Here is a 14,438-nt window from a genome sequence, read left to right on the forward strand (position 1 = left end):
ACACAACAATCGATTATTCTGACAATGACTCTCCCAATATTAAACCTACCTGTATCGGTGAGAGAACCATGTTCTTTAGGATCTTGTCAAGTTCAGGACCTTCTTTCAAGAAAATAGCAACCAACTAAATCTTCATACATCCCATCTGTTCTTCATCTTAGGGATATGTTATCAACTTACAGTAATGTCATTAATATTGTAACATTTGTTCATATGTGGAGTTAACAGTTAATGGCTCAAAATTATTATATCAGTGTTAAATGCTGCAATTCAACAAAGATCCATACACCTTCTACTGCCAGCATTTATATCTTTCATTTTTTCAAATACTTGAAATGTTCACATTTGTTTTTTGACAATAATCTCAATCTTGTACATTTTAGACAATTTCAGCTCCTTCTTCCTGGAAGGTTGTATTTTTCTTTGTATTTTTCTACTATAAATACCTTAAACATGTTTCATTGGGTTCAAGTAAAGCAACATTCTTGGCAGGTCATATTTATTTTTTCCCCACCTTTTCTCTTCTTTGTGAACTCTGGTGTAGTTTTGGCATTGTGTTTTTGGATGGTTATTATGCTAGAGCATTCGTCTTCTGCCAAGTCATTTTGTTAGCCAGAACTTTGGTGCATCCACAGGCATTCTTAGTGCCATGTATAAATGTCATCTCAGAAACACCTTTTGTTCTCATGGTTCTCCGTGTGGTTACCTTCCCACCTCTGTTCCTCACTATCAGGGTTATGAATTCACTGCAGTAATCCTTGTTCAGGTTCACGCCAAACATGTTCGACCTCATCTGAGACTCAGAAATTCATCTTAGTCTGATCTGACTAAAGGAGGGATTCTGAATATTTATCAGGCTTTAATCTTTAATTGAAGTTTAATCTTATAGTTTTGTGCCATAGAGAAAGCCAGGGAATTTTTTTTCTTGGATGCTGTCCAGTATGGTTGATGTTATGCAATGTCCTTTCTGCTTTTCAAACTGTCACAGTAACTCTGATTCTCACTGATAACCCTTGTGCCAAGTTTCCTCTTGCCTGTTTGTGTTTCACATCTAGATTCTAGGATGACGCCTGATTAGTAGTTCTATAGGTTATTTTTAGGCCCTTGTACTGCTGCAGCTGTGTTTTAATCGACTTTTAGTTATTTAGTTTAATCATCATGTGTTCTTTTTAATTCAGTCTTATGAATTCAAATAATTCTTCAATTTCTCTGCCAAATCCTTTATATGTGGAGCCATAATTCACAGCTCATTTTATAACTGCGGTTATGCAGTTGGGCAAATAAAAAAATTACTGGTGCACTCAAATGCATTTTAGTCATCACAGGCTTTCTCACATGGATGTCTGTGATAACAATGGTATTTGGGTTTATTGCAATGAGCTTCCACTTTGGGGTTTTTATTTGCAGTATCAGTACTAGGTTTTCATTGCTCATAAGTAAAGAGAAATACTTTATGTGTGAACTGATAAATAATGCAATAATTTAGAGGCTGAATTATAAATTATATAACAAATCTGTGCATTGAAGGACAGAGAAAATCCCGACAATCATATGAGCTTCTATGAGCAAGCATTTTGATAACAGTAGGAAGGAAAAACTCCCTTTTAACAGGAAGAAACCTCCAGCAGAACCAGGCTCAGGGAGGGGCAGACACCGTGACCAGTTAGGGTGAGGGGAGGAAGACATGGAAAAAATGCCAGACATTTTTATTGATGTATTTCCTAAAAAATTAAGCTTAGTGTGCACATTTCTGTAGTGATCTGGAAATCTGAGACATGACAAACCTTTGACGTTCCGTTTGTTTGACAACTTGCTTGTTAGCCACAGTTGCCCCATACCTCGCACTAATTTATTAAAGATCTTGATTATAAAAATGTTTGTCAAAAAATATTGATTATTCAAATATAATAATGTGGTCTTGCTTTAAGGACAAAATTTGTTTTGACATCTTGTAAGAATGCTGTAACACTGTTTCAAGCTTCGGTTGGGATCCTATAAGCAGGCATACTGACATATTTTCACGTTTGCATTGTCACTTCTGTATGTGGGAAGTGGACATGAAGGGAACTGATTGCAATCCATGAGCCAAGATCATCCACTTTTAGCAGAACACTTTGAGATGCTCAGTGGTTCAGTCAGAAAAAAAAAAGCTGTGCTTTTTTTCTGTTCTTCTCTTTTCCTTAGTTTCGGGTTGCTCACTTGCTCAGTCTGCAGCTTGGTCATCCGTGGTTGGAGGTGGAGCTGTCCGTGGTGCTGAAAGACTTACCAAGAAGGTCTGCTCAGCCTGGGCAACAATTTTAAAAAAGGGTCTGACCTTGCAGCTGTGCAAATGTACACATAATGTAATTTTAGTCTTTCAGTGCTGAAATTAATTATAGATATATTTAAGCTAGCCTCCAATTCTCTATCTCTAAGAGACGGCGCGTGCCTGTCTGTCTGTAGATACTAAAACAAGCATAACCCAGGTATGAATAACAATTTAAGGCTACATTTTTACTGACTAAGGAATCGGGGGGGAAACAGGGCTCTGGATGTAAACTGCAATGGAAAGACAGAGGCACGAAGCATAAGTAATCACCGAAGACAGACTTGTGTTCCTCTGTCAAGAAAACAAGGATCCGTGACTCCCTGAAGGAACCTGCCCGTGTGTTTTATTGGTCTCATTTGCTGCCTTACATCTCTGTCTCCCTCAGACTACTCTTGCTCATGCCTCCTGTTCCGCCCTCGGTCTCACCCTATCACTCAATGTGTCTCTTCGTCTGTTCCCATCCCCCTTGCTTTCCCTCCCTCTATCACCTTCCCTTTCCTTCCACACGAACTCGCACAAGATGATATCTAACCCACCTCGCCATCCGTCACTTTCTCTCACAGCCCATATTTCTTCCTGTGTCTATGCGCACTGCGAGGAAGCTCATTATGAGACATTTCAGTGCTGAGCATCACCTGTGGGGCCCTTTCTATTTGACACCTGTGCCGCCAACGAAAGCTTCACAAGTCTTATTTCTTCCCCTCCTTTCATTAGCAAGGGATGAATAAGCGCAGAGCAATGGAAGTCAAGGCGCTGAATAAATCACAGCTATAAACTAAGCCATATGGCAGCATATTGTACGGGAATGACTGGGAATGAGAAAGCACTCCTGCGAAAACTGACAAGACCCAAAAAACATAAGGAGAAGAATATGAATGTACTACTGGAACAGACGAAAATCTGCTGGTCCTGTTGAAGCCAGCAAATCAGACTTTAATCTCTCTGCCTCTCTAGCTTTCTGTTGCGTCGTAAAAAATGAGACAGTGTACCGTTTCTTCTCCTCTCTCGATCTTAGGGAGGAGAAAACCAGCTAATAGCCTCAGGCTTCAGGAAGAGGAGAGCTAACAGGCATGGGTAGCAGGGGTCAACACAAGGTCTGGAAGAGGCAGAGACAAGAGTGTGTCTTAGTGAGCCAAAGAACCTTTCTGTATTACTGTGGGAAGAGTGCTGGAAGATTGGCAGATTCCTGAAAATAACTGCCTTTTGCAATGTACTGCTCTCATCAGCCATCTCTGTGTGCTATCGGTATAGTGACGATTCAGCCCTCCAGCCTTCAACAGCTCATTTGGTACAGGTTTTTCTCTAAAACATGGTGGTAAATACTATTGTCTAAACATATGATAAGTCACATCCATCAGTGTGATCAGTGCTAATTAAGATAAACCTGCATTCCAGCTACTCATTAAGCTTACAGCCTTAATGAGAGCAGAAATATGGCACAAGCTCCTTTGACCAAAATGCACTTGAAGTGAGTCATGCCTTTTAAAGCGTGCACACACAAACACAGCAACAAAGTGGTAATTTGCATGTCAAACTACCTTGTGCTTGGGCAAAATGTCCTTTCAGCACTAAGAGAAAACCCAGCAACCAAAACACAGCTGATTTTGTCGGTTTCCGTAGCTGCAAATGACCTGTTTGGACGCCTGCTGTGGTGCGGCACAGAAGCTATAATTGAGAAAACAACAATTGATGAAGCAGTCATTACATGTGTGGGCTTCCATACAAAGACTGAAAATAAACAGGCAGAGATTCAGTATTTGGCTTAAAGACATATGGCTCCTCGCAAACATCCTATTTAGTAGCTGTTCAAGTAAAGCTGCTTATTATTTTGTTTTTTTTGACAAGATATAATTTCAAGAGCCCATATTTTTGACCTAACAACTGGCGCCATTACCCATAAGAACCTTTTCAGATACTGTCACTACAGCTGTAAATCGGGCATTCAAAATTAAGTCGGCTTTCTGCATTAACAATGCTCCAAGGCTTCATTTGGCATTAAATTCTACCTGAGCAATTGCTGGTACAAGCAAAGTGTGAAGAGTGAAGAAAAGAGGAAATCAAATGCATCTCCCAAGTAGCATTCTATTAAAAATGCCCAAAAAAAAGAGCTTTGCAAACAAAAGCAAAGAAAGAAAACTAAGAGATTATGGCAGTGCTGTTGCATTTTGGGATTAATGTTTGAGCTAAATGGTAATACCAGGCTCACAATGACAATGATTACATGCTCAGTTACCATCTCAGTCACACTGCATGCTATCACTTCCCAATTAGCACCAAAAAGTAGATATGAGGCTGATGCAAATGTTCAGTCTTTGAAGATTTTTAAAAAACACAATGTTCAAGTTCTGCAAATATTGTCTTAGAACTACATCTAATGGGTGTAAAAACTGGCTGCAATTTGCTCAAAGTCTTCATGTCCGATGCCAATTTGGTGACAACAGCACAACTAATACTTGTATTAAATTATAGTGAATAAAAGATTACCCTGTGTTCTGGGCAGTGTAGCATTTAGAGATGAAGACTATGGCAAACTAATGGAAGTAATGTGACTTCTCTAAGTTGAAGTAAACAGAAACCGAAGCCCACAACATAAATCTGTAGGATTATGCAGAAGCCAGGAAATATAAATCATTGTGCTTTGTCACTATGCTCTGTTGCAAGGATCAAATCAGTTTTGCTAAAATTGTAGAGCTCTCTCTGACCCAGCATCCTGCTGCCATTGAGGGACAAAAAAGCCTTTTTTCCTTCTCATTGCCAAAAAACTTTGCTGTCCCCTTTGAGTTACAGCGCAGATGTGTAACACAGGCTGAATACAATGCGCACATATCAGCAAGGACCTTCAAGAAATGAGAAATGTGGACCTTTTCCCCCCCAAAAAACAGATGATAAAATTCCCCGCATGCCAGGGCTGATGGTTCTACATCACATCTGGCCTTTTTTTTCCTCATTCGTGAGTTATTTTATTTCACTTTCCTCTTCTTGCAACGGCAACTGTCTATTTGATGAGATAAAAATTAAAGGCAGAGGCGAGAGAGAAAAAAAAGAGAGCAGGACACGGAAGGAGCTGCCGATCATCTTCTCACGGATTGAGAAACTCTGGCGCCTATCTCCCTAATGACTTAATTAATTGAACAAAGTAACTAATCATGCAAATTGTGTCTCGGCAGGAGAGACAGAAACAAAGACAACGGCAAAAATGAGGGAGCTGAATTTAGCAGGTGATGGACGAGCAAAAGGAATAGGTGGGGATGTGGGAAATTCATGTTTCCAGCAGATTACATCTAGCTGTCTTTGGTCCAACTTCACTATTCAGTGAGTCCAACTCGAAGGAAAGGAAGGCAGGAGGTCTGAGATATAAAAATGCTGTACTGAGTACCAAATCTGTGTCTCCGTAACCAGTAGGTGAGGTCCTGTCAGTTGCAGGCATAATAAATCTACAAATACTCCAAGGACGTTTTTCAGATGAGCAAAGACGAAAGAACTGACACAGGCCACATTACAGGTACAAGATTTCCAGAAAATTTCAGAGTGAATTACAGTCAAATTTGTCACTGCAGTGGATGAACAATGTGCCCTGACAGCCTTTGATTTTCACAAAGGTCTAGCAGCTCCTTTCAGACACAGACCTCATATATCTTTATCTTACTGTAGTTCTCACATATTAGCCGCGTTCTTATTTTTCTGTGCTGCCCGTGGATCCATCAATCAAGGTCACCAGATGCTGCCACCCCCTCAAACGGAAATAACCCTTTACCCTTTTTTCTAGGCAGGGAAGATTTTAAGAACTGCAAATAAAAAAAACCCCAAACATGTTTACAGACACCTCTCAGCAGAAAGAAAGACGCAGCAGGCTTACATTGTAGTGTTGTCTAATTACATGGAAAAAAGAGTAGAGAGGAGACTGAGGGACAATCTGCATATCAAAGGTGCTGTTCTAGGAACCTTTGAAGATCAAACACTGAGCAGGGCTCTTCAGGAGAACCATGAAGCAAGGTTCAAGGTGAGGTGATGTGACTCTACATTTTTCTGTTTGAATTTGGCGCTTGGCAGACTGTACTCTTATAGTATAAATTATCACGTGTCATTTAAATATAGCAATTCACACATACCAAAAGAGGATTTAAGTTTCATTAGTTGCCCCCCTTCAAGCATGCATTAAAACTTGCTGACTGGATCTCAATTTGCAATTTTTAAATGTATGGCAAGAATTGGAAAGTGTGAAGTTGAGTTTCCATTGCTCTATATGAAACTTGCTCCTTTACAACTTTTAATGTGACACTAGCTTCATCACAGGGGCGAAGTGATGAAATCCGTCTTTCTCCCAGTAGACAAATTTTATTCTGTAAAGAAGCTAAAATTCATACTGCATTAAAGTTTAAAGTGGATTGCTTGCCTGATAAATGGCTTCATTGTACATATTTAGCCCCAGAGAGGTAACCAGAGCTTAATTTTGCTCTTGAATCTAAAATTCAGAAAATGTGACTTACTAAATTTTTCCTTTAGTGCCATCAGTACCTCTGGCAGTGCATGCACTGAGGCTGCAGTTCTTCCAGAATTGATGGGGGCAGCACATGCCTATGCAAGTGCTCATCGATCCTTACATGCTTAAGAAGAATGCCTACAAGCTCAAGAAAAAACTATACATGGAAGATGGCGAATAGTGTCACTGCCGCGATAGCTGCGCCCCGACTCGTCGATAAGAACGGCAGAAAGAATTGGGTATGGAAGACTATTGCTATTGTCAAATCAAATCTGCACCACGGGCTAAAATGTTTGCAGTGAATAACTCTATATAAATGCTTAAGCTAACGTAATGTAACTTAATGTAATAATGTAATAAATAAAAATAAAAATGACTAACAAATTAAAATAAAATTACTATACCTCAGCCTTTTCTCCCTGTTTCGCTTCCTTAAGAATGGCTTCTTCACCTAATGTAATAATGTTATATCTAGTAGTAACATTAGTGGGCTAAAACATTTCAGTTCATGTCCTAATTTTTTTCTTTCTTTATTTTTAATTGTAGTATCACATTAGGTATCGAGAATCTATTGCTATCAGCGCTGGTTATTACATTTCTAGTGATGTTTCTGTTTAGCCACACTTAAGTAAGAAATTATTAAATTGTTAGAAATTCATTTGAAAAAATGTTGTGAAATTTTCGGCCAGGTTTCTACTTCATTTTATGACCCAGCAAGTCATAAAATCACTCCCTTGATTTGTTGCTAATAGGGTTCAGATTACATTTCTTTGAATTTTGTGAGTACAGATCCAAACAGGAATCATTCCATCCTCTACCTTTTATAAGACATGCTGCCATTCACGAAACGCTCATTTGATCATGACTGATTAGAGGATTTTTGTGGACATCCCATTACAAATGCAGGCGTCTGTTCTCCTGTAAACTCTCATGTGTGACTTTCAGCCTGCTTCACTGCCTCGCCGCCCGTGTCTGCTGCTGCATGGACCAAAGTCCAAGGAGATCAGCTCATAATCCCCAGCCCCTTGAGGCACCCGCAGAACAGATAAAGGCATGGCATTGGTTTGAGATCACATCCCTCTGTGTGACCTGTAAACCTAGTGAGCTGTCTCATGCAAGTCAACAATGATACACTTCAAAAAGCGGATGATCCAGGCTGCTGGATACATGAACATGGCACAGCGAGGGAGCTTAGAGATGAAAAGCGAGGCATGAAAACAAACACCAAGCTGATATTCACAGCAGAACAAGTGTTTCTTTTGAGAAACATTCACGACAGCTGTTAATAATTGGGACATCGCCACTGACTTTCCCTGTGACTAAAAATAGGGACTTTTAGCTCTTTAGTGTTAAATCTAGAACAGAAATCTTTGAGGTGCTCCTTTCAAATTCCCAGTACGACATTCATATTTCATTTTTAACCAAGAAATAAAGTGAATTACTGATTTGGGGAAATTTGACAGGCTCATTGCTGGCCTATAGGCGTGAAAATATGATGTAATTTTCAAAACCCATGTTGCTCATCCCTGCATAGGTACTACAAGCGCTCCCTGCCGATGGATGACAGAGAGAGAGTCCTCTAATTACTTCAGAGCATTTGCCATGACACTTGACAGACATTAATTTCGCCATTCGTCAAACTGGTACATACAGGCTGGAGTCATAGCTGTCACTGTACATTTGATCCAGTATTAAATGGGACCTACTGTGTACACTTTCCACTCCATTTTTTCTGGCTCTTTTATTCTTCTTAAAAATGCTGGGTTTCACTACAATACATCAGCTGAACAGCTCTTGTGCTAGCACAAGTGGGTGGATGAGAGGCAAAAGAATGTAAAGACCACTATAAGCCTTTAAGGTAAAAAGGCACTTGCACATGCATTGTGCAGGTAGCATGCAATAGACCTGAACAGGGAGACACTCATTTCTAGCTGCACATTATTCTCTGAATTCTACTAGAGTAGCTTTGCATGATTCAAAATCTTTTTGTTATACTGGACCTTGGTGCAGCCTTTCAGCTAATTGCTAGTTATTGTGATTGGTTGCCCTTGCAAAGACGTTTAAGAGGCTATTTTCATTTTGAGTTACCGGCACATTTACTGATCTCATTAATTGAAACTTTGTCCATGTTTTGAATAAACATCCACTATTGTAACAGTATATGTACAGCACTGTGCAAAAGTCTTTAGCCATCCCTCATTTGTTACAATTTTACAGGAAAATGAGATATAGAAAAAAAAATGTGTAGTCTTCATGGATAGCTCTCCAAGCTTCTTGAGGGCTATAAAAAGCTTTTCTTTGGATATTTGCTGCCCTTTGTTCTGTTTTGTCTCAATGATAATCCCACACTGCTTCAATACTGTTGATGTCTGGGCTCTGATGAGGCCAATCCACTGTTTTATTGTTTCTTTTATTTTTTTTTCCATGTATGCTTTTGCTGCATTAGCAGTGTGTTTGGGAACATTGACATTCAGAAGAATGAAGCTGTTCTCCATGAGATGTTTTCCAGATTGTATTGCATGGTGGATGAAAAATCTGAAGGTACTTTTCTGCATTCATAATTCCATTAATCTTGACAGGATTCCCAACATCACCTTGTGAAATGTAGCTCCAAACCATGACGAAGTCTCCACCATGCTTTACAGGTAGCTGTAGACACTCACCGTACGTCCTTCTTCATACATACAGATTTGGTGATTTAAACCAAATATTGCAAATTGAGATTCATCACTCTCTAAGACCTGTTGCCACTGATTTTTGTATGCACTTTGGCGCACCTCACCCTTTTCTCCCTGTTTCCTTTTATTAAGAGTAGCTTCTTGACAGCCACCATTTCTGATGAGGCTTCAGTGAACAGTAAATGGATCAACTGAAGGATCAGATGGATGTCAGAGGTCCTGTGTCAGGTCTTTGCTGGATTTTTTTTCCCTATTTCTTAAGAACATGACTTTTAGATGTTGTTCATCTGCCACTTCTTCTTTCATCCTTTACTTGTTTCCTCGTGTTTTTTTGAAGGACACACTTCACACTATGCCAGGTTTTCTACTAATAACTCTCAGAAATGAAATGTTGGTGCAATAATAATATTTTATGCCTTTCAAACTTTTATCTTTGCCATTTTTTGCAGTTTCAAGTCAAGAAGTGGGACCAAATCACGTGTTTTCTGCAACAGGCCTAGAGATACACTTTAAAACTGCTTCTTTGCTGATTTGGTGTTACTTGTGGACACGACACTGGTTCACCCCTTGAGCCAAGAGTCTTTTTCTTATGCCAGAATCCTTAATAGGCCAGTGTTAAGTGGCTTAACAAATAAAGAAAACATTCATCTGATAAAGGTCAGGTGCAAGGATGGGACTAAACTCTGGAAGACCTTCAGAAAGCCTGAAGAATTACTGTTAAACACCACTTTAAAAAGTTACAAACAGTCTCCTCGGAGGCAAAATATAAAGAAATGAGGGGTGGCTTAAATTTTTTTGCACAGTGCTTTATAACACAAAGTAATGAAAACAAACCCCTTCATTAAACACCATTCATCAAAGTGTGTTTTTCTAAGTCGTTTTCTTCACACTAAGAAAAAAAAGAGGCATTTGGCAGCATCCCCTCCCCCAGAGCCTATTAGGAACGTAGACAATAATTAGTAGGATTTTCTTGTGAATGTTGGTGTTTTCTCTGTACATCAGCACTCTTGCACATGTCTCGTGCTTGTCTTTGTGTGACACTGATTGGTGCTTTTCCTGGCAACAGTCCAAACAGCCTTTCCTCCACTAAACAAGCGTGATGCTGCTGGTGAGAGAGACGAGGGCTCGGGGTGGGTGTGGGGGGTTGTGTGTTCGTGTGTGTGTGTGTGTGTGGGGGGGGGGGGGGGGGGACGACATCTTGTGACATCTCTGTCACATTATTTCATCAGCCACAGAGGAGACTCATTAGGTCCTTTCTGACAGATAAAATCACATCTCCAGCACAGCGCCGTGTGGTGCGGTTCCTATATTTAAAGAAAGGTGTGGAGGCACAGCTGGTGAATTTTTAAACTTGCATCCAAGGTAGCAAATAAAGTATCTGGAACGGATTATATTCTGTAATTGCTTGTGATTTATTCAAGAGAAGCAGAGCAGCGGACGCTTAACAGCCCCACCAAGGATTGTGTTGTGCATGATTTGTATTCCTTCCCATGGACACGCAAACTGAAATTCTGGGTAAAATAGAGATAAACTGAAAAGAAGTCTAGTCTGGAAGGCAGGAAAAAAAAAGACTCTCTCACACACAAACTCTTGACACGCACAAGTAGAAAAAAAAAACTGCTATCCTTGACACATGGTTTGAGATACATGGAGGACATCTGACAGAAGATGTAACAGCCTGCCTCACTCGTCCCCTCCCCTCCTCCTCCTCCCCAGCATCAGCAGCACGGCACACGCATAAAGGAACAGAGTAACATCTGCAGCGCATGAAAACACATTTCTTGGTCGTACGCTTCAGCCTTGAGTCATGTTCAAAAATCGCAACAAACACAAGAACATCTCAAGTCCAGACACATAAAAATAAAGGAGGAGAGGAAAGTCTAAAAGAAGTTCGCTTTTGTTTTTATCAATATTCATTTCCATGTATCACATATCAAAGTTTCCCACTACCTTTATGGAACGTGTAGTACAAAAATAAATGTTTAATACATACAAGCGCACAGAAAACAAATCCCCGAGGTTTAGAGGGCTCGAACCCCATTTGATCTCCAAAGATTCCTGGCCTGCAAGACCTTAAATATTTATGGACTCCAACTCAAATACTCCTGCTGTTGCCCACACTCACCAAAAAGTGCCTGAGATGCTTTCTTTTCCTAATCAAATTAATCACAATAGGCAACACCGCAGACACAGAGTTCCCTTTTTGATAAAGAAAGGGACGATGTCTTTTTAATAAATTGATCAATACACAAATCCCTGTTTTTAAAGCTTTTATATTTTCAAAATTAAAGCTGCTGACGCCAATAAATAAATAATAAACTGCTATAATTTCAAGCTAACACATTCCAAAATCTGCACAACTTCTTCACAGCTATGTGTCAGTCACTCTTGCATTATTGCTGAATCTGTGGTATATGTTGCTTTTTAGAAGAAAAAATCATAACAAAAATGCACAACATCCTTTTTACAGTTACATCTGCATTAATAAGTTAAAGCAGCCCTCCAGTATATTTTTTTGATCAACTCTCTCAGCCACTAGTGCCTGCAAGTGATCACGCTTCAGCACACTGAGCGTGTGAATTTGCAGTTTTTGGAGTTCCCATTTCTGCAGAAAGGTCTGATAAGGCTGCAGGTACTGAACAAAAAAAGGAAGGATACTGGACTACCTGTCCAGTATCATGAGATGCTTCCCTGAGAAAACTGTAGTTTTTCTCATATAAGAACATCTTTTTCTTCTGTCTGACTTTTCCAAAGACTAAACTCAAATATAGCAGCACAAAAAAAAAAAAAAACCTCCATCCTGTAAGTCCACAGCCGCTGGCAGTCTCTCACGGACTCCCTGGCCTAATAGCTGGCAGATACAGTCCGGAGCCCTTAAACAAGCTCTTCAACAATATGAGCCCACGTATAGACTCACTGTCTTTTTTTTCTTAACTGTCTCCTGCTCTTTGTGCACCTGGATTTCTTTGCTTGTTCTGTCTCTTGACACTTACGCCTTTGTGCTCTGTGTCCAAATTTGGCTTCCCTCCCACACTGTCTACATGCAAGCTGCAAATCTAGAAAGTTATACAGCGAGATCTATTTCCAGCCACTGCACAATATACATTTCCATTTTCGCTGTGGAAGAGAAAAAAAAAAAGACCATAACGTGTTCTTTCTATACAGTGCACACCAGCCACAAAGCAGCACTTTAAAACCTTTATCGCACTCCACAGATGTCTAGGAGACAAGGAAGGGGGGCAGATCACGGTATAACTGACTGTGTGCACTTGTGCCAAGAAGTGCCAACTGGTAATTAGTGAACCACTGGTTTGCCACGTTGTACTTAATTACTTGTTAAGTCATCTTTCCAGTTTCTTGACTGAGGCAGCGTTGCTCTGTGGCAGAGTATGAGTGCGCACACAGCTCTGAGAGCCTCGCTTCAGGATGTATAATACCAACTCTATTATTCTGTTACAGGATAATAACAGCCGCTAATTATTATTTAATCTGCTGATTATTTCCTCAGATAACCATTCAGTCTAATCCTCTAATCAGGATGTTTCTTTTCCCCTGACCCACAGAGACCCACGGATATTCACTCTACTGTCACATGAGATACAGAAAAGCAGCAAATTGAGGTAATTAAAAAACTCACACTGGATAATGAATGACATTTTTGCTTGAAATAAAAAAAGACTAAGAGAAGAGAAGACAAACCCCTAATTACCCAGATAGTTTTCCATTTGTAAATTGTTTGCCCATAAGTAGAGCTTGATTCCGAAGCAAAATTGCTCAGTGAGTTTAGACATCATACTGTGAATGAGCTCAAATATTTTCTTTTCTCACCTCACGGATGCAGAAATGAACGGAGATCATACTGAGTGCGCACAACAGAAATCTGTGTGTTAATATGCAAAACACCAGGAAGACAAAATTCACATGAATTTGTGCACTCTGGAACACAAATGGTGTTTGTTGCAACTGCAATAACTCACTGGTATATAATTATAACTATATGTGAAATGAACCGCCGAAGCTCATATCCTTGATAACACATTTCTTGGCAGTGTGAGCAAACTTCAGCAGAATTAATAGGCTGTATTTCAACAGACAGCAGCAGAGCAGGTGCAAAGATGGTTTTGAAAGAAGCAGCCAGGGCTCAGCAGGTGACTTGATTTAACACTTCATCATCACAGGATCAACAACAGAATGCAATATGACAGAGCCGATAATTGCTTGCTGACAAATCGGAAATTTTCTATGTACGATTACATTTCATGCATATTTCAACTACTTAAAAAAAGGCCCTGCGCTCGCTTTAAAGCGACCGGGTTGCATCTTGGCATGCACGATTGACGGCTTAGTATTTGCAACTTGTATTTTTATGCCAAGCACAGAGCGACATCAGCATAAAGAAAATGTCCTCGGTGTATCACGAAGCCCGAACGATCTGTGTAAACTTACATCGATGATTGCGACGCTTCCCCTTGTACATGGTCATTATGTACCGGTCCAGCTTTGCGCTCTTTCAGATACTTGAGAGGCAGAGGGAGTAAGACTTCGGCGTGCTGCGATACTTTCTGACTGGAAATAAATTAGCCCTTCAGACGGAGAATTGGAGGCACTTCTTGAGCGAGGACCATACCATGCTTAGAGACGGGAGGGGGGAGCGGGCTACAGTGCACTCTCCCCATACAGACATCAGAGCCGGTCAAACAAAGTAAATCAGGAGAAAACAGCCGGGAAGACAGATTCTGATAAACTCCTTTAGTTTATATGGCTATAGAATAAAATGCAACCTTTAGATTCACTAAATAAGCAAGTAAATCTTCCAGTGGTGCCAAGTCTTTGGTATTTTGACTAGATTTTTGAGTCACAAAAATAACTAAAAATCGTTTATTGTTTAGTCATTTAAAATTCAAATTGGCATCATACATAATACACACATATACTTAATACAAGCTGTATTTTTCGTTGCTCTGTTTAGCCC

General features: G+C 40.0%; 1 protein-coding gene across 3 annotated transcripts in view; it reads right to left on the minus strand.

Moving 5' to 3' along the window:
* Nucleotides 1-14,438, minus strand: part of LOC134634238 (RNA-binding Raly-like protein) — a 117,715-nt gene that overhangs the window by 28,773 nt on the left and 74,504 nt on the right. The window contains exon 1 of one of the 3 annotated variants that reach the window (XM_063483323.1): nt 13,913-14,067. The exons of the other annotated variants lie outside the window; for them this stretch is intronic. Within the exon in view, the coding sequence (XP_063339393.1) occupies nt 13,913-13,949 (37 nt within the window). The 5' untranslated portion in view covers nt 13,950-14,067. Of the gene's footprint in view, nt 1-13,912; nt 14,068-14,438 lie in introns of those variants that run through there. 3 annotated transcript variants of the gene reach the window in all.

The sequence above is a fragment of the Pelmatolapia mariae genome, linkage group LG9 (assembly GCF_036321145.2).
Source record: "Pelmatolapia mariae isolate MD_Pm_ZW linkage group LG9, Pm_UMD_F_2, whole genome shotgun sequence".
Classification (NCBI taxonomy): Eukaryota; Metazoa; Chordata; class Actinopteri; order Cichliformes; family Cichlidae; genus Pelmatolapia; species Pelmatolapia mariae.